The 26085-nt window shown below is 42.1% G+C and overlaps 1 protein-coding gene across 3 annotated transcripts in view; it reads left to right on the forward strand.

Moving 5' to 3' along the window:
• The window catches only part of ZRANB1 (zinc finger RANBP2-type containing 1), a 44085-nt gene extending 18065 nt beyond the window's left edge, over positions 1 to 26020 (forward strand). For 2 of the 3 annotated variants that reach the window (XM_071446413.1, XM_071446412.1), the window contains exons 4-11: positions 6013 to 6200; positions 7710 to 7863; positions 10243 to 10314; positions 11516 to 11714; positions 15805 to 15925; positions 16764 to 16893; positions 20625 to 20854; positions 21972 to 26020. In XM_071446413.1, the coding sequence (XP_071302514.1) occupies positions 6013 to 6200; positions 7710 to 7863; positions 10243 to 10314; positions 11516 to 11714; positions 15805 to 15925; positions 16764 to 16893; positions 20625 to 20854; positions 21972 to 22190 (1313 nt within the window). In that variant the 3' untranslated portion in view covers positions 22191 to 26020. The remainder of the gene's footprint in view (positions 1 to 6012; positions 6201 to 7709; positions 7864 to 10242; positions 10315 to 11515; positions 11715 to 15804; positions 15926 to 16763; positions 16894 to 20624; positions 20855 to 21971) is intronic. The other variant, XM_071446414.1, reaches the window with a different exon arrangement.
• The last annotated feature ends 65 nt before the right edge of the window (positions 26021 to 26085 follow it).

Consider the following 26085-nt stretch of genomic DNA (forward strand, 5'->3'; position numbering starts at 1 on the left):
CAGGGGCAAGCATGACTTTGCTGCTGGGCCAGTGATGTAAGATCACAACTCTCAGCGGGCTGGGAGAGCTCTGTGTAATGTCATCTGTGCCTTGGACAGCTGTCCTGTCACAAATGCTTTACATTTGTGTGTGTACATCTTTGAGACTGAGGAGAACTCTGCCTGCCTTACTCCCTGGCAGAAAATCATAGCTCCTTTTACTTTGGTCTCTTGACTACTTGTCTTAAACACTGTGATATTTTATGCTACAAATAATTGAATAATGATCAAGTTAAAACCAGTTATTTCAATTTCCCTTAGAAGCACTGATGGTTAACTTTAATAATTAACTTTAATGATTTTCCACTGTCCAGCCTCCCTTTGGAGTACAACCCTGCAAGTAACAAGGGGTGTGGATGCCTCTGACAGATTGGAGAGGGATAAGGACATCTTTAAACAGTTGTTCTTACATCTGTGCTGCTTTGTCTTGTGATGATACATTCAAAATGTACTACATGGATTGTGAGTAGGGAGAAGAGCTGTTTGCCTGGAACAAAGAGTAGCCAATATTCATGCTCTTCTGCATTGAATGGCTTCAGGTTTTAGGTACATGTCTTCTTGGAACTATTTACTTCTTTTTTTAGCTAATGCAAGGTGCTGAGCTTGAAGAATCAAAAAAACCCTTAATATACAGAAGTCTCTGTGTCATTAGCTAGAGAGTGACCTGCTGTTGGTTGTGTACTCATACTGACAAGGGAGGCTCTGGAAATCCAAAAAGAGAAGGAACAGAAGGGTGTGTAAAAGGCCCAAAAAGGTTTTTCAGACAACCCCTCTTTTTTATAAATTGATATGTCACATTTGCTTACAAAGCAATCTGTCCTTCAGGACAAATTCTTCCTTGGATGAAATTGTGAGTCACTTACTATCAATAAAACTTCATTTATGGCCACCTGGTGTGCCCCTGGTGGAGCTGGAAGAGCCTGAGGGCTGACTCAGCTCCAGAAAATGCCACAGGTCCTCAGCAGTCTGTGTTAGAGAAGAAGAGATTCTTAACAGGTGTCAGAATTAGGTTTTAGTGGGTCAGTTGATCAGCCTCTCACTTGCTGGCACTTAAACCAATCTTAGGATTAGTCCTTAGATGAGTAAATGAGAGAGAGCATATATGTGACAGACCACTTGCAGTTGTATCTGTGGCAGAAGAGAAGCAGCACAGGGCTCTGTGTCTGATCTGTTTTACAGCAGGAGCTGTCTCCACTTCTGACTTCTAAAATGTAGAACTTGGTTGTTTGAGCAATTTGCCTTCTCTTGCCAGGCAGTTGAAGGCATTGTCCCACACGGGAGGCCCAGTGACCTCTTTAAGATGAAATGTTTCCTTTTGCAGTCTGCTCAGATGGAAGATGGTTATTGCAGGCATTGCTGCCTTCTTGAACCCCAGAAATCCCTAATCCCAGGTTGTTCTTTGGATACTCACAACTGCAGCAGTCTGCTGAAAGAATTTCATTACTGCATTTGCAGCTTGTGCCAGCCAGTGCCCCACAACTATCAGAAAGGTACTGAAGTAAATAAAGGCTGTGCTGTGGTATTTTCCTTGGGGATTTTTCTGTCTGGCTGTTCTGAAGCCACTGGAAAAGTGCTGTAAGGGAAAAGAGGACTTGGTTTTCTAGAAATGCTTGTAAGCCTATCTTGCATATTTTTCAAGTTTCTATAACTGCACTAAACCAAATAAATATTTACATGTTCTAAAGAATAAACTTAGTAGCACCTTAAGCTGAAATAGTTTGGTTTTAGCAGCTAATTCTTATTTAATATGAGGATAATATTGACATCTAATAAAGAAGAGGTTGTAAAAGTTGTAGGAGGATCAGGATAGTAAGAGTTGTAATTGGGTGATTAATATATATTTAAATTTAGTCTTTTGAAATACCCTTCTTAATTTCTATCATCTAATATATACTAAGATTGCAAATGTCTGATCTGTGCTGTTTTTAAGAGGCAGAGCTTTGCTAGAAGAAGAAAAAAACCTTGGCTCCTGATGCTGTGCAAGTCTTCCAATAAGAGGAAATGCCTGAATTGCAAAATGGGAGCACAGTTCAATCTGTAAATGCAGAATTCTGACTTGCACTTGTATTTTCTCATGGCATTCTGTCTTCTCCCTTAGGATGTCAGACCATAGTCAGACATTTTACATTGGGCCAAGCAGAATTTTAGGGGTACACACAAAGACTGGTGCACTCAGGGGCAACAGCAAAGGGACATTTCTGGAGTCCCCTTTAAAGGAAAGCTGTGGTTGTGTGGATCAGGAGCAGGCACTGAGTCACTGGGATGTGTTTGCATTTGTGCTGCTCTTGAAGCCAATCAGGGCTGTGCCCTCACAAGGGTTTGAGCTCCTGGAGGCTCCTGGCTGTTCTGGGAACCATCTTAAGGCAAATGCCACTCTTCCTTTTGACATTTTACCAGTCTGGGGAATGCAGTGGGTGTCAGTGGGGAATAATCCAACTGGCACAGGACACAATTCAGGCTGCTTGTGTAAGTAATGAGGCACTTCTGTGTTGTGAAATGCTGGGAATTATAACATCAGTAAATATTTCTGTAGTATTTCTCATAAACAGTGGGGATTTTGAGCTCTATTTAAATAGACTTAATGAATTGGAGGCTCTGGCTCATCCCACAGAAATCAAAGCCTTTGTAGGAATGTGCCTCCTATTGTCAATACAAGCATATTCAGGTCTCATTTTAGTATGGTGATACTGAATTTCAGAATTGCAGGCTTGGTGCACGTAGACAAATTCACCTTATGGTTTTGGGGCAAGATTTGTGTTTTCTGGTTCATGTTTCTAACAGTCAGCCTGTTACCAGTCACTGTTACATTTTGTGTTCACTGCTGCCTTGGGTTGTATGGACTGGCACTGTAAGCAGGGTGCCATGTGATTGTGGTGCTGTCAGGAATTTTCCCTGGTCTTCTGAAGTGGCTACATGGAGTAGATATTTGGTAGAACAGGTAAAGAGAAATGTTAACTTCTTGCTGTGGCTCAGAGGGGCCAAGGAGCCGTGTAATGCCCAAGGAGTATCAGCCCTTTGAGTTGGACTAGACAAACAAAAACTTCCTGATGCTTCCCCCTGCTATAAAGAGTGATTTAAACCTGTTTGGATTAAAAAACAGAGGATGACCGGATAGTATCCATGCCCACAGTCACATTGCCATCTCTCCATGAGCTGTAGCTGTGCTGGTTTGTATCATAAAGCACACCAACCCTATACCTAAAATACTACTAAAAATACATTTCTTTATTTTTTTTTTTAAATAAGGCCTAGAAAGCATACTCAGTTTGCCTGGTTTGGATGTATTACTTGATCTTGAGCTTAAGCTTCATCAGCAAAGTTTAGAAATGTGCTTTTTAACTGACAGCTTATATAACAATTTTAGTAATTCTAGGACATGGGGCTTTGAGGAATGTCAAGTATTGCAAGACGTGGGAATAAAGTTCCAGAACTGGCAGTGCTGCATGGAGCACATGTCACTGATCTGGATCCTTATTGCAGCTTGTAGTAGTTGGTGCTTGAAAAAGGCATTGCCAAACCTCATGTGACCACCTCAGCATCAGCCTTGGATCTCAGTTGTTGCTGAGGTTTGATGAAGAGTGGGATGATAATAAGCAGCTGAGGGTGGGGGACTGGAAGAACAATTAAAATGATGAATTTCCCAGTAGTAGGCTGTAGTAAAATGTACTGCTTGACAGGCTGGCTGGAATGTGGTTTGGGTCTGATCATCTGTCACCAAAAGATCATTTTAGGGATATTTGTTTGAATTTTGAAATCAGTTGTGGGTATTTGGATTCTCAGAGTGGCCACCTGCCAGTCTTGGGTGGTCTTTGGTGTATTTGTCTTGGGGAATGTGGTGGAAGGTGCAGATGTGGTAACAGGAGTCTCCCCTGTGTAGTAGGAGTAGTTAAAATTCAAAAAGGGCTGATGTGCCTATTGGCCTTTAACAAGGTGCTTCTCCTAAATTAATGTAACAATAAAAAAATAAGGATATCATAAGATAGCAGAGAACTCGCTGTTCTATCAAGTTTCTTCTTTCCTCTGATTCTTGGCTTTGCCAGAGCTGTGGTATAACTTGTTTTAAGAGGGCAGGTCATGAGAAATTTGATTTGTTATCTGGATACACATACACATCTACACACACACACACAAAATACCAGTTTGGAGTAGTTGCTTGGAATGATCATTGCAACAGCCATGAGGAATTGCCTTACCAGTGGCAGAAATGTTGCTTGCATGGAAATAAAGTTCTACACTTGGCACTTCTGACTCCTACAGAGCAAGAACTAAAATTGGACAGACAAAACTCATCTGGGGAGAGCACACAGGCAGGCACTGAATGAGAGAGTAGTGCCTGAGAGGAACAGGAATGTCTTCTTTACAGGAGACAGACACATGCAGCACAAAACTAAAAAATACTGTCTGTGTGGTTTTCCTTCTGCCCTGGCCTGTTAGGACTTTGGAATGAGTGGGTAGATACTGTATGATTAAAATTTGCAGTTGAATTGTTGTTCTGGAACTTCTCTGCTTCAGACCACTGTTGAATAATCAAACTGTTATCTGTGGAGGCTTACACAGCACAGCTGATAACTTAGTAGAGAAATGTCTTGCGCTGATAATCTATTTTCCTCGTGTTTCTTCTTCTTTATAATCTCAGCATTCCAAATGATAGTTTTTGGCTGAGCTAAGAATGCTTTTCTAAATCCTGGATTAACCAGCAAGCCAGTGGTTAGTGTGCTTCTCTGCTAGCAGCCATTTCAATTTGTTGTGTTGGAGTTTTTTTAATTTTGGTAGGGGATTTTTACTTGTTTGGGATGAGGGGGTGGGAAGTGTTGTGGTTTTTTCCTTTTTTTATTTAATTTCATGTCCTGAGTGGGAGTGATTGTCCTGACTGGGTTTGATGACCTTTCCTGTTCATCAGCTTTTCTGTCTTGGTGAGCAAATGAAGTGAAGGATGGAGTTGGGTCTCAGTCTCCAGCCTCCACTCAGCTGCTGCCTCTCAGGAGCTGGGAAGGAGGTTTAGCTGCAGAAAATAGGGCCAGGGTTTTCTCATTTGTCACCTGTGCTCTTCTCTGCTTGAGCTGCTGCAACAAGGGCTGCTTCTCAGGAGTGAGATTCTATTTACTGCTCCAGTAAAGATGGCTTTAGGGACACTATTCTGTTTCCTCAGTTCAGCACTGCACTGTTCTCTCGTGGACCACGCACCTAAAATAGAATATATTTGAAGGAATTTCTAAATTTAGGAAGTCTTATATTGGAACAGATCCTGTTAGCAGCTCCACATCTTACTGATGGTGTATTCTGATAATTGCAGCTAAAGAATACATTCAGCATGATTGGTCTTGATAGGAAGCATGGTACATAAATCAAGATTTCCAGGGACTTTAGAAGATGTTGGGTCATTTATTGTTCCTCTCATCTTGCTCTAGAAGGTACACACAGTGTATTTAATTTTTCTTTAATTCAGTTTTAATAGAGTATCCTGAGTGAAACTCTCAGGCTCCATTAGTAGCAGAGATGATGAGCTGAAGAGAAAAAATTATGCTTTGTACCATTTGTACTGTTTGGAAAAAATAAAACTTTCAGTCCAAAAACCTTTTAATAGATCCTATTTCTATGATCTGGTAATTGGTGATAAAATAATCAAACAAATCTCTTTACTCTGAAGAAATTACTTTCTCTCTGGTCAAATGAAATGCTCATGTCTGTGTTACTGCTGGTGTTTCATCATGGGTCCACTTCTGAGCTGCCTTTTGATCTCTTTTCTACCTAGTGTGGGTAGTAGAAATGGTCTGAGATATGAGGTAAGTGTAAATATTTTGTAGGCTTCTGCCTAAAATAATAAAAATTGGGCAAGTTTCTTGCTATGCAGCTGATGATCATCTGTTTGGCCTGTAACAGCACAGCTACAGGTGAGCTGTGAGATGAGGTGGCTTGTTCCAGAATGGCTCCCTGGTGTCTGAAATGGGCTGTGTGTTGTTTCTCTGCCCTCAGGAGTTGTGGAAGGTGATTTGGCTGCTGTGGAAGCCTACAAGTCATCCGGAGGGGACATTGCCCGGCAGCTGACGGCGGACGAGGTGCGGCTGCTGAACCGCCCGTCCGCCTTCGACGTGGGCTACACCCTCGTGCACCTGGCCATCCGCTTCCAGAGGCAGGACATGCTGGCCATCCTCCTCACTGAGGTGAGCTCCCCTGGCCCTTGCAGCCATGGAGCAGCACTGTAGGGAGCTGCACCCCGTGTGCAGCCAGTGGCACCAGCTCTGCTTTGTGCTGGGTGTGGAATTCACGTGAATTGCCGCCTTGTGCCTTGGATTTCTCCTCAAGGAGTGAGTTTGCTTTAAGAGACTCCCTTGTGATGGTCCTGAGGATGTTCAGTTTTCTCATTAATGAACAGTCTTGGCACGTGTTGGGACTTTACTGGCAGTGGAAGTGAGCTATTGTGAGGCTTCCTGTGCTCTGGGTGAGGGAGAGGAAATGCTCTCAAAGCAAAGCACTGACATCAATGACAGTGCAGTTTATTCTGAGTTTGTTAATGAGTAAGTCTACCTGGGCTGGCTTTCCTGGCTTTTGTGGCAGCTTCTCTTCCAGAGAGGCAAATTTCTTGCTTTGCAAAATTGCTGCATTTTTTTCTATTCCTTGCCCATTTTATAGACTGACTGGTTTCTCTGTTTTGCTCTTCCACGTTCCATTGTGCCACCTCACTTCTGGTGACCTCTGCTCTTCTCCATCTTTGCCCTGTAAATAATTCTGTTACTTCTTTTGTCTGTTTCCCTAAACTCAGACTTTTGGTTCCTCACCTGATTAAGGCCAGATTTTTATTCTGCCTCCTTCCCTGATGCTTAGTGCAATTCTGAAAGCTGCTGTTTGCCTACAAAGCACATAAAGATGATGGAATGCTCAATGTTGAATAATTAAAAAGAGTAGATGAAGCAAGACAAATGTAGCTAAAGCCTTGAGTATATATTTATATATGACTAATATCAGCAGCTTTGTGCTGCTTACATAACTCTGTGTGGATGGAGTTACATGTTTTAAAACAAGTTAATTTACTGCAATACTGTCTTAGATATTTTTGTGTTTGGTTTTGTTTCAGTGCCTAGGAATACTGACTCATCTTGTAATTTCTGGAAATGCTTAGTAGTGTTTGAGCCCCAGTGATAATTTCTAGGATATGAATGAGTGAAAATGCAGGTCTTAAAGGTGCTTTTTTTTATATGCATCTGGTGTCATCCCTGTGCCACTTGTCCTTCATCATTGATTGGGTTTCTGCTGCCAGTGATGACTAGAACTGGAGAAATTTAACTGTCTTAGCTTCATAGTTTTTGGGAATATTGTAGGAAACTGTCTTGTGCAGTGCTAATAAAGTTTTGTTGAAGCTAGACTTGACTCATGCATGAGATTCGAGATTGTTGTTATTATGAGCTCTTACCTATTGTTTTCCTCTTTTTCAGCTGGGAGTGGTCACCTTTTAACTCACTTCTTCAATTTAAAGATGTTTTTAACCAGATCTTCGTTATCATTTCCATGACAAATGAGACATTTCATTAAGAGTCACTAAACTTCAGATTTTCCAGGGTGCCAGCTCTCTTGCATTCCTTGCTAACCAAAAACTCTCTGCTGGTGGTCATCCCTCCCAAATCCCTTATATTGAGTGGGATGATCCTGAGTGCAGGAACTGTATTGTTTTACAGGTGTCCCAGCATGCAGCCAAGTGCATTCCTGCCATGGTGTGTCCAGAGGTCACGGAGCAGATCCGCCGTGAAATTGCTGCATCTCTGCATCAGCGCAAGGGAGACTTTGCTTGCTATTTTCTGACTGACCTTGTGACGTTTACCTTGCCTGCAGGTAGCTACAAAACCCTTCTTCCTGCTGGAAGATTTTATTGCTTGGCCACTAGTTGAAAGTTAGGTATCTTGACTTTTTGGAGGTGATGTGTGTGTAGGTTTTATTCATTGAGAGCCTTACTAATTTATTTATTAAGAGTTTTATTTATTAAGACCTATTTTATTAGGTCAGATTTAGCAGTTGAATTTGGTTACTCAGTATTTGCACACTTCAGTCCATACATTGTTCCTGTGAACTGAGCATCTGTTGTCCTACTTAAGACATGAAGAAATAGAAGAAAAGTGGTGTGTTCTAAGAAAAAGCTGTGTTTAAAGTGAAGATTGGAGCCCAGACATTTCTGGTCCATGATGTGACTTTTCACATGGCTATTTTAGCTTCCAGTCCTTGCTGTTGAGGCCCAGAGCTGTTTTATACCTAGTTGTAGCAATAGCACTTTTTGAATACTTTTGAGGTGCTCTGAGATCAAGAGAATGTTTACCTATTAACAAGGAGCTATTAGAAGACTTTTAAACTTCAAAAGCTGTTTCCTTTAATAGAAGTGCTACCACTAGTCAGAAAACGTGCAGCTGCAAACTGTGCCAGTCACCAGATCTGTTTGTCTTTTTTATAAAACATGGCAAGAATTCTATTTGGAGCCCCTTTGGTCGAGTGTTACCTCATCTCCTCTACAAAATTCTGGATAATATTTACCACTTGTGCACCTGTCTGAGGTGCTGTATTCAGTTGTACTCTGTGGGTTGTGTGTGAGAGGCACAGGGGGTGTCTGGGAGAGGAAAATTTCATGGCTTTTTAGGGGAGAGAGGGGAAAGAGGCAACAAGGATTTCTTAACATGTGAGAAATGTTCTCTCCAGAGCTTAAGAATTTGTTTAGTATTTTCAAGAGAGACATCTTAAAGCACTGTGCAGATTTTTGACTCATGTAATAGCTGGTTAGTAATTAAAAAATAAAGCTGTTCAAAAGCTTTTATGCATCAAGATTTTCCACTTTCCTCACACTTTGCCAACTGCACATCTTTTGCAGTTTGGCTCCAGAGAGCATTTCCAAGCATAGAAATATAAATCACACAATCCTGCTCAGATATTACCTCAACAATGTAGTTTAGGAATCAGTTTCCACTCGACCTTTCAGATTAACAGACTGGATCCTCCTGAAAAGCAAATGCTTGGATATTAGAGAGCCAAGCTTTTACATTGATTACTGGTCACTGCAAGCAGTTTTAGCTTAAAAAGCCTCAATCAATCATACAAAAAAAAAAAAAAAAAAAAAAAAAAAAAGACCACCCCACATCACCCTGCCTGCACCAGGCATTAATGTGCTTCAGTAGCAACTCATGTGCCTAAATGTGGGCTTAAAAGCCCTGGGGTTTGGACATCTGAGCAGGACTGGCAGCTACCACACTGCAATTAAAAGAGATCTTTGTGTCCTTGAAATACCACTTGGGCCCTGGTCCTTATCCCCTAAAGTGCCTGAAGGGGTGCTGGATGTTCCTGTTCCTATTTTATTGCTGCCTTAACTTTCACATGTTGAAGTTTCATGATTGTGCTGAAACCAGCGAAGTTTCTCTGGTTGCTGCTCTGCCTGGCAACCCTTTCCTGCTTATCCTCTGTTGGAATGCAGGCCAGGAGCAAATATTTACTGTGTGGCACATGCTGAGTTTTAGAATGTGTGACAGTGTTTGTTGCTTCAAATGATACAGCAGTCACAAAACAGTTCTGCCCATTGTACAGTTTTCCACCTTTTTTTTTCCCTTCTTCTTTTTTATGAGGTGGTTGCAAATTCTGCCTGTAATGCTCTTGGAGCAGTTGTCAGTACTGGCATTTTCTATGGCATAGCTCAATAGTTTTCCCATTTCTTGTTTTTTAACTTGCTGCAGACTGTTGGGGTTCTCAGAACTGTTTCATTGAAGCCTGAATGAGATCACAAAGGAGGGGAATGTTCTGGAGAAGAACACATCCCTTGGCAAATGTACCTGTCCATTGGGATAGACTGCAGAGGAGAAGCCATTCCAGATGGGTGCAAAAGCATTGCTTAGGGTTAAAGCTGTGCTAAAATATAATAGGGTTGAAAGTAAAAACACTATTTTGTTAAATTTCTCACCTCAAAGTGGTTCTCCTCTTTCTCCTTCAGAGAAATCCAGTCTTACCCTATGCATGCTGTGATGATCCTTTCTGCATCAGAGGTGTGACAGTGAGGCTGAGATGCAAACCTGCCTCAGCAGCTCTGCAAAGCCTTGGGTCACACATGACAACAGCTTTCCAGAGGAGGTGTTAGTGCTGATAGGGCTAAAGCTGCTCTGTGAGCTCTCCTGAGCAGCAGCTGCTGATGCCTCTTTTCCAGTAACATTTAGTGACTCTTGTATTTGCATTCTATTTTTTCAGATATTGAAGATTTACCGCCCACAGTCCAGGAAAAATTATTTGATGAAGTACTTGACAGAGATGTTCAGAAAGGTAAATGCTCTGAGAAGAGCTGGGATCACTCCTGGCTTTTCATTAGAGAATGTGTCTCTTACTAAAAATAGACTACATATGTCTGTATATACGTGGCTCTGTCCATGAACATGTTTTAAATAGAGATTGGATGTTTTCAACTGGATCTGCACCCTGGAATTCATCAAGTCACAGAATGGTTTGGGCTGGAAGGGACCTTGAAGACCTTCTAGACCAGGTTGCTCCAAACCAGCAACTTCCAGAATGGGGCAGCCACAGCTTCTCTGGGCAGCCTGTGCCAGGGCTCACCACTCTCACAGGGAGCAATTTCTTCCCAACATCCCATGTAACCCTGCTCTGTGGTAGTGGGATGCCATCCCCCTTGTCCTGTCACTACATGCCCATGTAAAATTATTTTAATTTTAACATTTCCAGTCTATTTATGAGGCAGAGGGAGAATGGAGTTTGTAGAAATCATGTTTGTAGAGCTTTTAAAAAATCTTTAAAAGTCAGTTTTGAGTCACAAGCTTTTTAAGGAAAACTGAAAAAAGTCTTTTCATTTCAGTAACAATTCTCAAACAAATAATGTGGGACCTGTGGTTTGGTTTTGGTTTATTTTATTGACAGTAGAAGAAATTTCCACAGCCACTGTAGTTGACCTGTTCATGTTGATGCCTTGAGAAGGCTGCCCTAGAGGATCTCCTGCATGGATCCACCTTGGGCAGCACCAGAGCCCAGCCAGGGCTGCACCCAAGATGAACCAAAATGGCCCCAAAATGCACGGCCGGGCACGGGCTCTGTCCCTGGGATCAGTTCTGCTCCATTTGCATCTTGCAGTTCATTGTCCCATTCCAGCTTTAGCCCCTGTAGTCCCACCCTGCTTGTTTTTCTCTCTCCAGCCCACGGGGTTTGTGCTCTGGGGCTGAGATTTGGATCATTTGTCCTTGGTGCCCAGCTGGAGCAGGAATTGTTTTGTCTCCCTGCTCTGGGCACAGAGCTCACCATCTCGTAATAGGAGGCTCAGAAGTGCACACTGAAGCAGCACAGAACCTGAAACATAGAAAAGCTAAACCTGAGGCATCAATTGTAGTATGAAGACAGAGTATAAAACAGAGTTTTATTCATGCAAAGGGGTAGATCATTGAGACTATGCCATTATTGTGCTGTCTGAATTCCCTGAGATAAATAAGAGCTTGTTTAAGAGCTGGCTGTGCCGTTGCAGAGCTGGAGGAGGAGTCTCCCATCATCAACTGGTCCCTGGAGCTGGGGACACGCCTGGACAGCAGGCTGTACGCACTTTGGAACCGCACGGCCGGGGACTGCCTGCTGGACTCTGTGCTCCAGGCCACCTGGGGCATCTACGACAAGGACTCCGTGCTGCGCAAGGCTCTGCACGACAGTTTACACGACTGCTCCCACTGGTGAGTCTGGGCAGCTTCTGCACGTGCTGCAGCAGCAGCACAACCCCACTGCCACCCCTAAACCAGCCTTGGTTTGAAGAGACAGGTGTCTGCTGAGGAAGGAAGGAGCCTCCCCTGAAATGGAAAATGCAAACCCCCTCCCTCTGAATTATTATAATTTTGAAATTAAGGGGCTCTCAGGCAAAGATATTGGAATAGGAATAACTAATAATAACAAATAGTTCTTTACTAGGAAAATTAAAAATACAAATGTAATAGTACAAAAAAACCAACAAACCACTGAGAGAGTCAGAGCAGGAGCTGCCCCCCTGTGTGTCAGGGGGTGGCACAGCCCCATCCCATGGGGGCTCAGCCCTCCTGCAGTGCCAGCTGTGGCTCTGCTGGAGCAGGGATCCTGCACAAGGGGGGAGTTTTCCTCTGCAGCTCCAGGGCTGCTGGAGATGGGCCTGGGCTCCCTCTGGCAATGCAGGGCAGCACAAAGCTGCTCCTCTGGGAATGCAGTGGGCAGAGGCTGCTGTGGTGTCCCAAACCTCAGATTGGATCCAGGTAGGAATGCTTGGCTCCTCCCCTGGGCGGAGCATCTCCCCATGGGATGCTGGAATTGGCTCAGCCATGCAGGGACACTCACTGGCCATGGACAGAAGAGGGAGGATTGGTTGTGGAAGAGACAAAGAAAACTGCCCAAGGATAACTGCCCCACCTCTAACAGATGGCAATAGAATACACACCCCCAGCCACATACTGCATTGCAGCCTAAGACACCTGTGGGTTGTGCTCCTCAAAGCTGGCCAGTCCCCATGGTCCCAGCTGGGATCTTCATCTCATGTTTTAAATAGGAGCACTGGAAATTTGGATGCTGTGAACTCAGGGATGGTGTGTGATGCTCAGCAAATGGCATTTCAAACACTAAAATGCTTTATACTTGTCAGGCATGCACTAACCACAGTTACTGCAGCTGCAGTTTGTGTCCTGGCAATGTAAATCATGCACATGCCATGCCTTGCTGCTTGGTGGGAGCTGTGCAGAAGATTGTTAGTAGAAGATAGCCTTTTATTCTTTATAAACTTTTCAGTGTTTTCATTCCATCTGCTCAGTTACACCTTTACTCAGGATTGCACTTTTTATCCCTGTTCTGTCTTCTAAATAATGCCAGTAAAGCAGAGAGTGTTGACATTAAACTGGTTCTGTCATTTGGCCATAAAATTGATTTATCATTCTGTAAAACAACTTCTCTTGCTTTGCACTGACCTTCTTTAGTTGGATACTGTGGTTGTTTCCTTCTGCTAGAGGGACAATCTTAGTTGTTCTCCCAGTGGTGTCCAGCAGCTCTCCAGGGTGTCCTGGACTAAGGGATGAGCTGATAAAGACTCATAATCCAGTCACAGATGATCATTTCTTTGATGTTCTTGTAGTCAAGGACAGGAGAAACACTGTCAGCACATACTGCAGAAAGAGCCTGTCCGTGTCCTCTTGCTGTACAGGAGGTCAACAACAAGATGAATTTGGGGGTACCTGTAAGTAAATTCTGTGCTGTTGAGGGAGAACTCCCCAAATTGGCATCCAGAGCTGGGTTCCAAAAAGTTGTGCTCCAGAAGCAATTCTCCCAAGAACAGTGTCTGAGGGGATCTGTCACTGCTTTGGAGTTGTTCAGCACAGAGTGTGCATCTCAACCATGCAGGAATGTCCCTGGCATCACAGGCAGCTCCCATGAGGCCAGAACAGAAATTTAGGATAGGCCAGGTTTTGTTCTTTATGGTAACAAAACTAAACATGGTATCAGAAAACATGCTGCAAACTACTGAGATTTGGGCCAAATTTCCTAAAATGTTGGTGTTAATTGTGGTTGACTTACTGCTCTATCTTAACATAACTCTCACTTAGAGGCTACTCAATCTTGTTAAGCTTTTTAGTTTATGTCTAGACAGAATTTTCATTTTACTCTGAATTTGTGTAATCCTTATCCTTATTAGAAGTATAATTTTTAACTGATTGATGTGCTCCTTCAAGGGAACAGGTCTTCAGACTAGAAAGAACAAGTCTTCAAGGAACAAGTCATGTTCTTGTTAGGAACAAGTCTTTAGAATAAGTCTTTTAGCCAGATTTTGTGGTGAATTGATCATTCTGTACATCCTGTAAGTGCTGTATAGATTCCTTTTGAGAAGATACATTTATTTTTGTGGGCTAGGACATGTGGCTGATAGGAAGTGATGTCGTCACTGGAACAGGCTCTTAAATGCAATCCCTGCTTAAACTTTTATCTAGTGGAATTATTTTTCAAAGCCTCCACAAAGACACTTAAAAATGGGTATTTTTATAGTCAGACAGAAAACACTCATGTAACTCATTTGACCTCATTTTGTTGTGTTTGTTTAGATGCTGAACAAAGAAAAATCTATTTACCAGAGACAGTCTTGTGTCTGGTACTCAGAAAAAGCTCCACAGTGAAGTTCCCAGAGGCTCTGGCCTGTGGAGTCTTTTCCACTCACCTTTCAATAACTCCACTTTTTTAGTTTACACAAAAGTCTGTTTTGAAGTGCTTGTTTTTGTATTCCACCATTAGCTTTTGCTAGAGAATAGGCACATGCCCTAAGTTGACTTTCAGAATTTTATTCTTTAATGGATGCATTCAGTTCTCTTGTGTTAACCTGAAAAGTTTGCTTGAAATGAGATCAAAATCTTGTCTGATCAACTCAGGGAAGAAACTTCTTTAGGAGAACACTTCCACAATCCAGCTTTTAGGGAGTAGTTTGGTGTTTTCCTTTTTTTCTTTTTTCCCTTGAATTTTCTGGGCTTTCTCTCTGATTCTGGTGGTGTGGGAGTTTTTGTTGTTCTTTGTTTGTTCTTCTCTTTCCCCCAGAATTGGATTAAATTTTTTTCAGGAGACCTGGGAATGAATTAATTTAATACAAAGTACTGTTAGAAATTTATGAGAGAAAACCGGCAAAATGTTTATCAGGTTCAAAGGTGGAGTTGTTGGTGTGTTTGGATAAAAAGTGGAATACAGATCCAGAAGATTCCCTGTAGATATTACTGTCAATTAGCTCAGACCCATCCAAATATCTTAATAATAGGAATTTGGACCATGCAAAGATTTTAGCTGGACTCAGGAAACCCAGCCTGGCTGGTGGCTGCTGTCCTACACATCGAGATTTTAGGGTGATTTCACCTTCACTGAAAGCATAGGAAAGATCTTATCCACACACACTCACTGCCTGCTGATACTCTCATGTTTTAATTAAATGAGTTCATTTCAGTGACATTTTTAATAAGCTGAAACTTCAGAATGGTTTCTTTGTCTTCACAGTAAAGGCCATTGTTTAAAAATTGGGCTTAGCACTGTTCCCTAAATCCTGGTTCCTAATCTGAAGTTATGGCTTTTCCATAGTGTGGTGAGTTGGACAGAGTTAAAAATTTTAAAAAGCAAACACCTTCCTTTTAATGTGTCATTTTTCTTGGTAAATGGTTAAATAAAATATCATGACTAAACTAAATCCCACTTTGCATATTTGATTCTTATCCACACTGCTTTACAACTCCATATAATGTGGAATTACCACCCCTTTGCTCCAAAATCTGGTATAGAACAGATTCTGCCTCTTAACCATGGGCTGTTGGAAATTGATATGCAAGCACTTGGAAGTTAATTGACTCATGATGTGGTTAAAAATAGAAAATACCTATTTTCTTTTTTTTGTGTGAGAAGAATGAGAACTCCTCCTGTATGAAATGGAATGTCTTACTTATGCTCCCTGTATATCAACACTTAAATAAGCCTAAATAAGACTTAAAAAAAAAAAAAACAAAAAAAACCTGTTGCAAGAAGTATCAAACTAGGCAGGAGCCTGGTAGGAACTTGAGTCATGTTTGCTGTAGGCATTGCCTTTTATTTTTAAGTGGTTCTTAAATGAAGATTGATAAATGAAGTCTCCTGAAGATAAAAAAAACCAAAACAAAATCCAGTTTTCCTGCTCCTTGCTCTCTTTCTTCCCCCTTCTTGGGATGAAGGTTAAATACTACTGTCAGGATTATACTGGTTGAGTAAATATTTTTGCCTTTACCACTGTTTTTCTCTCTCTCCCTAACATTTTAGGTTCTACACACGCTGGAAAGAGTGGGAATCGTGGTATTCCCAAAGCTTCGGTTTACATTTCTCCTTGCGAGAGGAACAGTGGCAGGAAGATTGGGCATTCATTCTCTCTCTTGCAAGCCAGGTAACAAAACTCCTTTGTCAGAGGGCTTTTGGAAAAGATAGTTTGATATCTGGGAAGAAGGTTCAGAACTAGAAGAGTTTTTTGGGAATAAGAATATTCCTGTATGAAGGAAGAATATTCCTCTTAAGCCAATGATCTTAAAATCTTACTGGGTAAGCTCTGCTGCTGGTATGGAAAGGTTAATTTGAAATGATAATTTTTGAGCTTCCTGCTAAGCAGTGCAACACAAAGAAAGAATTGTGGTATTAGAGTGAAGTCTGTAGAACAAACTCATAGACAATCATATGTTTAATATCCAGCTTCTGCATCACTTTGACCTCCCAAACACACCTCCAAATCTGTCAGCTTACACTGCTCAAACTCCAGCAAGCTGAGATTTTATAACTCCCCTCCAAAATGAGATTTATATTCCTATAAGCTTCCAGCTATGGCAGTATTTTTAGCTCCTCTTTTAAAGTATAAACATGATTTTGGTGCTATTTTTTCAAGATTTGTTTTGTATGTGCCCTTTTCCTATCATCAAAAGGTATTTGCCTTAAAGTGCCCTCATATGAAGGAATTATTTTTAGACCTAACATTATGTAGAGTTTCACTTCTAAGTGGGGAATGAAATCCATTACATTGAATCTGGGCAATAGGACAGAGAATTATTACTGACAGCTGACAAGCTGAAATGTTTTTCCTTATTTCCAATAATTTTCCAGTCTTTTGTTTTTCCTGTCAAAGCTTTATCACTCTTAAAAGCATTTTCTCTCTCAATTTGAAAACTTTTTCAAATTTTAAAGTAGAGGATGGTAAGTTCTGTTTCAAGTGATATTTTTCTTTGTGTTTGGTTCAGCCTGGAGCGAGTTTGGAGCAGACACACATTTTTGTACTTGCACATATTCTTAGAAGACCAATTATAGTTTATGGAGTAAAATATTACAAGAGTTTTCGGGGAGAAACATTAGGATATACCCGCTTCCAAGGTAAGCCTTTCATTTTTTAAATTCACTTTTCAACAGGGGTGGGCTGTAAATCACTAGGGACATGAAGTGACTGTCTGGAAAAGGAGGGAATACTATTGTAGATAAATTTTCATTTGCTATCAAAAAGAACAAAATAATCCTCTCCAAACTTGAAGTTTTTCATTTTATAGTGTGCATGGTGCCTGTAAAAGTGAATTGCATGATACTTTAAATGGGAATTTAAAAAATTAATCTGTGTTTTAGTGATTCACACTTTACAGCAAGTGTGAATACTGACTTATTTCTCATGAGTATTATAATTTTGCATAGGTTGATCAGGTTCTTTCTGAATTTTTTTTCTTCCTTGGCTTCAGGACAGCCTGACTGTCCTTAAGATAAATATGAAGATGATTCAGTCTAGTTTTGCTTAGACTTAACATCTGTAGATTTCTAAAGATGCATTTTCTGCTTTGCAAGCCAAATCTGTGTTTGGGCAACTTTCCCCTCTGTGACATGCCAATACTTTATTATTCAAATAATAAAACATGAGAGGGAATTGGGAGCATCTGCACAAACTGAGCTGTAAACAGAACCATGGGGAAGGAGCTGGGTGTGTTCCAGGGGGTTGGGACATTTGTTTTGCCCACAGTTCATGTTCCTGGCTTCAAGTACATGTGCTTGGTGATGACCTACTCCTTATTTATAGCTTAGCTGAGGACTTCCCAAAACATCTCTGTGTTTGGACAGAAAAAAATGTGGTGACTTTGGAAGGAGGCAAGGCCATGATCTGTATAAAACACTAAGGCCATGCTGTGTAGAAAACACTAAACAATAATTTATAACTATTTAGAGTCTTGGCTTCTAAGTTTGGGGCAATAACAAAACTTCATGTAGGAAAATTGATTACCTTTTTGAAGAGTCTAAAACTTGAGTAGTCATTGTAGTTAGATGTTAACTTTTGTTTTGTTTATGAAAGACTGGGAAGGAACAGTTACTTGTGTCACTTAAATCTGACACTCCAGCTTTCTGTTGCTTTTAACTCCAAGGCTTAAGGTTTGCAAAGGTTTTATTTCCTAGATTGGGCATCAAGGCAGACAAGTGTTACATGGCCTAAATGTGCTGAAATTTTCTTGTTCTGTGAACCAGAAGGAAACTGGGTGCCTGGAACTCTCTTTTACTGCACACAGGTTTCCAGGAATTCAGGCAGCCAAATAGTTACAGCTTGAGATTTGCTTGTCACAAGCCCCATCCATGCATGCATGGAAACAGCCCTGGGAACAGGTGAACTTGGAGTCCTGTGTCCCAGCAGCTGCAATTGCTCCTCTCCCTGGCCAGGCACATTTTTGTGGTCAGTGTGTGCTCATCCAGTGCCATTGGCACAGCTGAAACCCAGCTGATGGCCTGGCAGTGGGGTGGGCTGCCAGGAGGACTCTCCTGCCCTGGGCCTGAGTGTGGGCTCTGCTCAGCACCTGGAGCTCTGGGCAGTGCTGGGGTGTCCCTGCCTCTGTTTAACATCACATCCACCAGAAAAGTCCCTGGAAGTGTCCAAGGCCAGGTTGGACAGGGCTTGGAACCACCTGGGAAGGTGGAAGATTGGGCAGGGGGTGGAACTGGATGGGCTTTAAGGTCCCTTCCAACCCAAACCACTCTATAATAGAAATGGGGAATTGAATTTTTTTAATGCTTGTTCAACATCATGGTTCAGTTTGTAGCACCCTCTTAGCCACCCCTAAAATACTCTCCCTGACAGGAATTTTTTTTCCCAAGGATTCTTTGTTCCAGCTTGTCATCCTTGCTGTAGCTGCTGTGAATCCCATAATTGCCAGCCTCCTTGTTCCCAGATTCCAGCTGACTGTTAATTCTTTAAATCCTAAAGCTTCAGTGGTGGAAGATCTGTTTTCTCAAGCCCTAACTATGACCCTCCTGGTCTAGCCACGTGTATTTAGTGGCACAAATGTACAGCTTTTAAAATTGAACAGGAAAAGCAATGATTGACTGAAGTGATCATCAGGTCAGGCTGGAGAAACTAAATCCTGTCTGGGTGGCTTCAGGATAGGTGTCAGCCCATACTCTTTATTTTCTGTGGCTTGTGTTCATGTCAACTGTTGTTACGTGACCTTCTGGCTTTATATCAGAGTGACTTTTATAACTCTGAAGAGCACTAGATAGTCTCCCTGGCAATGTTTGAGATTCTTTTCTTGTGGAGCTCATCACGGTGTTGAGGAGGAATGGAAAGTGCAGTGCAGCCTTCTGTCTTGGGGAAATGATTAGTGTGGAATTTTCACCAGGATAAAGCAATGGTGAAAGAAGATTTCCAAACACTTGCTGAATTTCAGTGTAGAGATGGAGGCAAACAGATGAGTTTCAGTCCTGAAAGGTCACACAACTGTGCTCCCAGGAATTGAGGGACTGTCTTCCTTACATTTGACTGGATGTCATCTTCAGTGCAAATTTTAATTTTGAGTGGATGTTTGGTTTGAGTGGATGTTTGGTTCTTTCCCTTAATGCAGAGGTTTGAAACTTTCTGGTGAACATTTACCCTGTGTTCTTCACTTTTTGTGTTTAACATTGCTTTAGAGTGAGACTTAATAATGGGGACAAGAAGGAGTGCTAAGAAGGTATTGAAAGGATCTGTCTTTAAACTGAGATGTTGTAAAAACTTGTATGACTCTTAACTTTAAACAAATGGCAAGACTTTTAGGTAGCTCTTGATTGCTAATTCAAAAACAAGGAGGGGAGAAAAAAAGGCACAATTATTTACTGGTAGCCCCCATTAATTTTTACTGCAGTACAAAAAGATGAGCTCAACACTTCAGCAGAGTCTCCAAAGCCAGCCCTGCCTCAGATTCCCATTTTAGCGTTGCCCTTCCCTCTCCATGGCTGTGGAAGAGCTGTTTGCAGCAGCAGCTGTACTAGGAGGGGTTGCTATGCTACATGTGCACTTGAGTTTATGTGGGGCTATTTTTAACCTGTCACAAGGTGAGCTGTGCTTTTGCTTAAGTTGTCTTGCAGCAGTACACACCAAGAATTATTTATGTTCCTGGAAGAAAGGAGTTCCAGTTTTATTTTGAGACCTCGAGCAAATTGCTGTCTTTATTGCTAAAAATGGTGATGAGAAAAAGTGCAGTTCTTCTCAGAATCTGTGACATCAGGTGTTAGTTGTAGCTGAGCAGAGTAGTATCAGCTTTTTGGTGCTTTTTCCTTTTTTTTTTTTTTTTTTTAATTGATGTGTGTTAATTTAATCTGTGAGTACTGTATATGAGCAGTCCCATTCTCTGGGATGGGTTACATCAGTGCTGAGTAACATTTTGTGCAGTGAGTTCTTTTAATGATAAGTTTTGTGAGCAGATGGTGGAATTTTTGCTCTGGTAAAAATAGACATCTGACTGTAACCTTTATTTCTGTCATGCAGAATCTTTTTTTTTCCTTCAGTTTTAAGAAGAATTATCAAACATGAAAAGCAGCTTTTCTAATCTTGTTTTTTGTTCATCACTGCACTATAGACCATAAATTTTTGGGCTGTGGTAATGTAGTGGTTGACTGTAATCTCCTATGTTTAAACTTGTATTGCAAAGATTGACTTGTGTTAATTAACAACAACTAGCTCTACTGCAAAGTGTCAGTGCAGACCAAACCATGCATGTTTTAAATGGGATGTGCTTCTCTTTGGCCCAAACCACAAGGTTTGTATCAAAATCCTTCCTTGTTGAGCAGCAGTTCTGAGCCTTCCCCTGTGCTTTCCTTGCCCACAGGTGTGTATTTGCCTTTGTTATGGGAACAGAGTTTTTGTTGGAAAAGTCCCATAGCTCTGGGCTACACGAGGGGCCATTTCTCCGCCCTGGTTGCCATGGAGAATGACGGCTATGGCAATCGAGGCGCTGGTGCTAATTTGAACACTGACGATGATGTTACTGTTACTTTTCTACCCTTGGTGGACAGCGAGAGGAAATTATTGCACATTCACTTCCTTTCTGCTCAAGAGGTAAGAAAGAAACACTTGGTGTGTGTGCTGGGGACTTTGTCACAGCTGCTCCCTGAAGCTCAGCAATATTTGTAGCCTCCTGAATTTTTAGTGTCCAAAGAATTCCTGGGAGTGTGCTGTTCTGGTTAATTAATGCTGCTCCCTTCCCCATCATTCCAGGTGATTTTGGAAACTATTTTCCCACAAATTTGATGCTTATTTACAGCTCAGTGGTCAATCAGCTGTAAATAACTGATTGACAGTGTAACTTCATTGACCATGTAAATCACAGAATCAAAGAATCACAGAATTTCCTGAGCTGGAAGGGACCCACAAGGATCATTCAGTCCAACTCCTGGTGTTGCACAGGACACCCCAACAATCCCACCCTGTGCCTGAGAGCACTGAATATCAGCATACCTAGAAAAGGACACAAAAATAAGGGTTCTGTCAATAAGGCAAGACTGAAATCTGCCTTTTGGGGTTTTTTTTCCTAAAAGATGAAACACAAATATTGGCCTACACTTGCAGCATTTTCCACCTTCTATTCTAATGAAACTCAACTCATTTGTGCTTTAATAACTATGATAAAAATGTGGAATTACTTCCCTGAAGGGTGTGCATGGGTGAAGGGAGGGCTGGAAAACTGAAGTAATTGCGGAAAGTGGGCATTCTGTAAATAAAAGGAGAAAAATACGAGCTTCATGTCTAGAAAGGGATGTTTCCTTAGCAAGCCATGATATTTGTTATATTTTACAAGAGAAAATATTTCATTTTGAGAACTTATAAAAATGTAAAGCCAGAAAGCTCTGTTAGGACTTCCCTCCTTATATATGGTGCCTACTGTAGATAAATAGCTGCTTAAAAATAACTGAAGGCCGTACTGGAAATAGACATGTGAAAAATGGAGAAAGAAAGAAAAATGGAGGAGAAGAGCTGGAGAGTACTTCCAGTGCCTTTGGTTAAAAATGCAGTGGGCATCAGTTTTCCCTTTGTGGGTGTGATGCTTTGGAGTGAGTGCCTAGAACAGAGGCGAGATTGGGAGAATCCTAGACGAGCTGAGAGGATCCAGTGGGGCGCGAGGGCCGGCGCTGGGCGTTCGGGAAGCCTCACTGCTGGTGTTTTGTGTGCCCCAAAGATAGGCAACGAGGAGCAGCAGGAGAAGCTGCTGCGGGAGTGGCTGGACTGCTGCGTGACCGAGGGAGGGGTCCTGGTGGCCATGCAGAAGAGCTCCCGCCGGCGCAACCACCCGCTGGTCACCCAGATGGTGGAGAAGTGGCTGGACCGCTACCGCCAGATCCGGCCCTGCACGTCCCTGTCCGACGGCGAGGAGGACGAGGATGACGACGATGAGTGAGGGGGAATAAAGTGCAAATGAGCAGCGCAGAGTGTGTGCCCCCGAGTGAGCGTTGTGCTGTAGCAGTTGGGTGTGGAGCGACCCAGGTCTAGGGGATACATGCTGGGAAGGATTCTCCGACGGCACGGGGAGAGGATGGAACGCTCATCCTGCTGCCCGCAGAGAGCCGAGTGGGCTGGACTGCAGTTTGTATAAAAACACGAAAAAGAAACAAAAAACAGCTAATTTTATTATCAAGATGGTAAAAAAAAAAAACCAAACCAAACCGACCCCATTTTTCTTTCTGACTGTAAATCTGTCTATAAATGTACCGCATGTGGTTGTGTAAGAGGTTGTGTAATAGGAAACGTATACCAGCATCTTAATTATTGCAGAGAAATTCTTCAACTAAGGGCACTTCTGAAAGCACATGTGAGCTGGATGGATATCTCCTCCCTCTGAGATTCTTTTACAGTAAAACCTGGTCTTCTCCATCACCTTTTAGATACTCTGACACGTTTCCCTGAAAGGCCTTTTCCTGTGAAATCTCACTAGTGCCCAGGTCAGATTGTGAGAGTTTTTTTTTGTTTGCACAGATATCCACAGCAAGTCATAAGCAAAAATGCGTTCGTTATTTTACTAATATTTTAGTTATTGCTGTGCCCACATAATAAAGTCTAAACTCTACGGAACAAACTGGAAGAGAAGCTAAATTTACATTGAGTGAAATGATTTGTTTCCTGAAAAAGCTTTTTTGGGGTTTTTTTTTGCCTTTTATTTTTTCTTCTAATAGTTAATAGATTCCTTTCAGTATACATAAGGATATTTATTCAGAGAAGTGACCTAAAAGATTTTATTCCTGTGAGCATACACTAAACAAAATTGTGTGAAATCTGAGAACTTGAACACAATTGAGAATTTAATCTTGTCAAAACTCAGTCTTGCTGTGTTACAAATTACATCATTTTTATCATTTATTCTTTGATCACTCAAACTTTGCTGCAAATGAAAAAACACCTTTTTAAAGGTTACTCCTCGGTCACTGAATCTAGTGAGAATCCACTTGGCAGTTCTAATTAAAAAGAAAGAATCTATGCTCAAGTTGTTTAAAAGCACTGTTATGTATTTCTCAGTATGTAAACCTGGGAATTTCTTGCATGTTGATTGATGTGGCCATACTTAAACTTATGTAAGTTCCTAAGACTGTAAGTTCAGAGTATATTCTCCAGTAGAAATTTTATTATATTTGATAACTTTAGCCATGTAACCTGTAATGGATAAAGTTTATCTAAAAATCTCACTGAAACACTAAAGGTTAATGCCAGTTTTTACATATACAGTGCAATTCAGGTTGTCTTGAAAAGCACTTTTTTTGGTGTGGTGGTTAAATAAGAAATTTTGCAGTAGATGAAATTGTTTTAATTAGAATTTGGAAAGAAGCCCCATAGCACCTATTTTTTATGTAGTTCAGAGCTATGGAAACCCTGAGGAAGTTGCTGCTTTTTCTTCCAAATGCTGCTTAGATGGTGTTGAAACGTGCACAACTCCTACAGAAACTTGGTGATGACACCAAAAGTAAAGAAATAATGAAGTACTGTATTAATTTTGCAATTCTCCCGTCCTAGATTCCACTGAGGTTTATTATGTCTTCACCTTTTTTGGCCATTAGATTTCCTCTGCTTGGTGCATGCCCAGATTTCCAGGTGAAGGATGAATGCTGCTCTGCCATGTGTGAGTGACCCAAATTCACCACCCAACCCCAGATACTACAGGGGTTCTTCATGAGCACACGGTCCTGCTTCGAGTTCCCTTTCTAAATCGGGTTTTTTTTAACCTTACCTTGCAGTGAAATCCTTTTATACCTTGTCTAGCTGAGGATGTGAAGCTTTTCTGTCAGGGGAGCTGAACGCAGGGTAAGCTGGGATGAGGGTTTCTGTGCCCTGAGCTGGTGTGCAGCCTGTGCTGCAGTGGTTTATGTGTCTGCTGTGACCACGGGGCTCCTAACTCAGCCAGCCTGAGGAGCTCTCAGTGGCCAGACCTGTAACTTCAGACCCCAGCTGCCCCTGAGCAGCTGCCCTGTGGACAGAAGGAAGAGCCCCTGATTCCATGGGCTGCTCAAGGATGCTGTGGAGTTTTCACCTCGCACCCACCTTCTTTTGGCAGTGCTGTTTGTTCGGGGAAGCAAAGCTTGTCCAAGGGGAGAATTACCAATGTGAAAGTCTGCCTTGAGCCACAGTGGCCCAGCTGTCCTGCCCTGCTCTCCTGGTGCCCATGGGCAGCCTGCACTGTGCCCCTGTCCCCCAGCCCTCCCCAGGCAGTGGAGTCCCCGTGCTCAGTTCAGCTCTTCTCACACGCATGCACCGACAAATTCCTCGCTGCTCCGGCAGGACAGTCCTGGTACTTTGGATCACTTGGATTCCTTGATCATTGTTGTTTTGTTCTGATGTGCTGTTCAATGGTCTGTTCAGGTTCACATGCTTCACAGGCCCTTTGGGAGCCTTTCCAGAATCTTTTCCAGAATCAGAGTAATCCAAACCTCCTGTACTGGTAGATTGAAGAGCTGCAACCCCCGGCTTTGTGCTCGCACTGCAGTCAGTGATGTCAGTGCCTCCTCAGTCACACACCTGAAAGTTTACAGGCACTGAGGTTAATCTGCACACACTCCCTTGCAGCTTGTCAGCAAGTTCTGCACTTTCAGCCATGAAGATACATACAAAAAATTGGGTTTCTTAATGTTATTTTCCTCAAATATTGCTTGCAGCAGCACATGCTTTCCTAGCACAGAACTTAGCTTTTCATTGCTACCTCCTTTACTGCTGGTCAAGATTTTTTTTCAGGTTTTATTTATGACTTCCTCAGTGAAAATCCCTGTATTTCTCTTGTTTTTAATATATTAAAATTTAGTAATTCTGGATTCTTCCAAAGTTCTGCTGCATGGCTTATGGCAAATACGCCTGAGTTGCATTTCCTCCATTACCCAGGTTGGTTTGTGTGTGTGGAGACTTTAATTTCTGCTTTTCCTTTTTCCCCCTTTTATTCAGTAACTTCCCTAATACCTCTTTAAAAGGTTTTATTCAGTGTTTGTCACCTTGGAGCTGCTTGTTTTGACAGCTACTTTGACATCTCTGGAGTTCTCCCTAGAGAAAAAGATGATTATTCTAGGAGAGCCTTCCTGTCTGCTTTCCCTGAGTGGGACAACAGCAGCATGGCTCTGTCAGCCACAAACCTTCAGCAGCAACTGTTCATTTCCAATTTCTTTGCCCAGTAATTTTCCATTTGAGAGCTGCAGCTCCTGGTGCTTTGGCATCTCCCAGCTGTGATGATATCTTCCCCTTCCATGGCTCCAATCTTTGCATGTTTTGCTGGTGTTCTCCCTGCAGGCACTTGTAACCTTTGGGATGGCTTAACCTCTGCTCCTGTTGAGCTTGTGGCACTTCTGACCTTGGTTTTGGCTGAAAGGGAAGTTGGGTGTTGGATGCAAGCTCCAGCATGTTGTGAGCTCGGAGTCAGTGCTGGCACACGGATCCTGCGGCGCAGGGAGGGACCAGATTATCGAGAGACAAAGTACCAGGGCTCCTTTATTTTTAAAACAACTCTAAACCTTAACATCAATTCAATGTTTTCCTCTTGGTTTTGATGGTCATTTTGGTGTCTCCCAAATGCTACCTGTATCTGACCTGTTTTATTTATCGCAGTTTCTCACAGAGGTCACGGATAATTCACTGCTGGGCTGTGCTGAGCACTGACAAGGAGCAATCATTCTGTAACAGGTGACCTCTTGTTTGGATGTTTGAAGCTGGTAACCAAGTTTTCAGTTTAAGCAAACAAAATACAGAGTTTTGTAACTTGGACACTTTGGTTTCAGCTTATTTTAGTCCCCATCTAACTCCATGTGTGTGGCACTTGGACACAGTGG

This window comes from Agelaius tricolor, unplaced genomic scaffold (assembly GCF_023055355.1).
Source record: "Agelaius tricolor isolate 1412-34295 unplaced genomic scaffold, bAgeTri1.0.p SCAF_22, whole genome shotgun sequence".
Classification (NCBI taxonomy): domain Eukaryota; kingdom Metazoa; phylum Chordata; class Aves; order Passeriformes; family Icteridae; genus Agelaius; species Agelaius tricolor.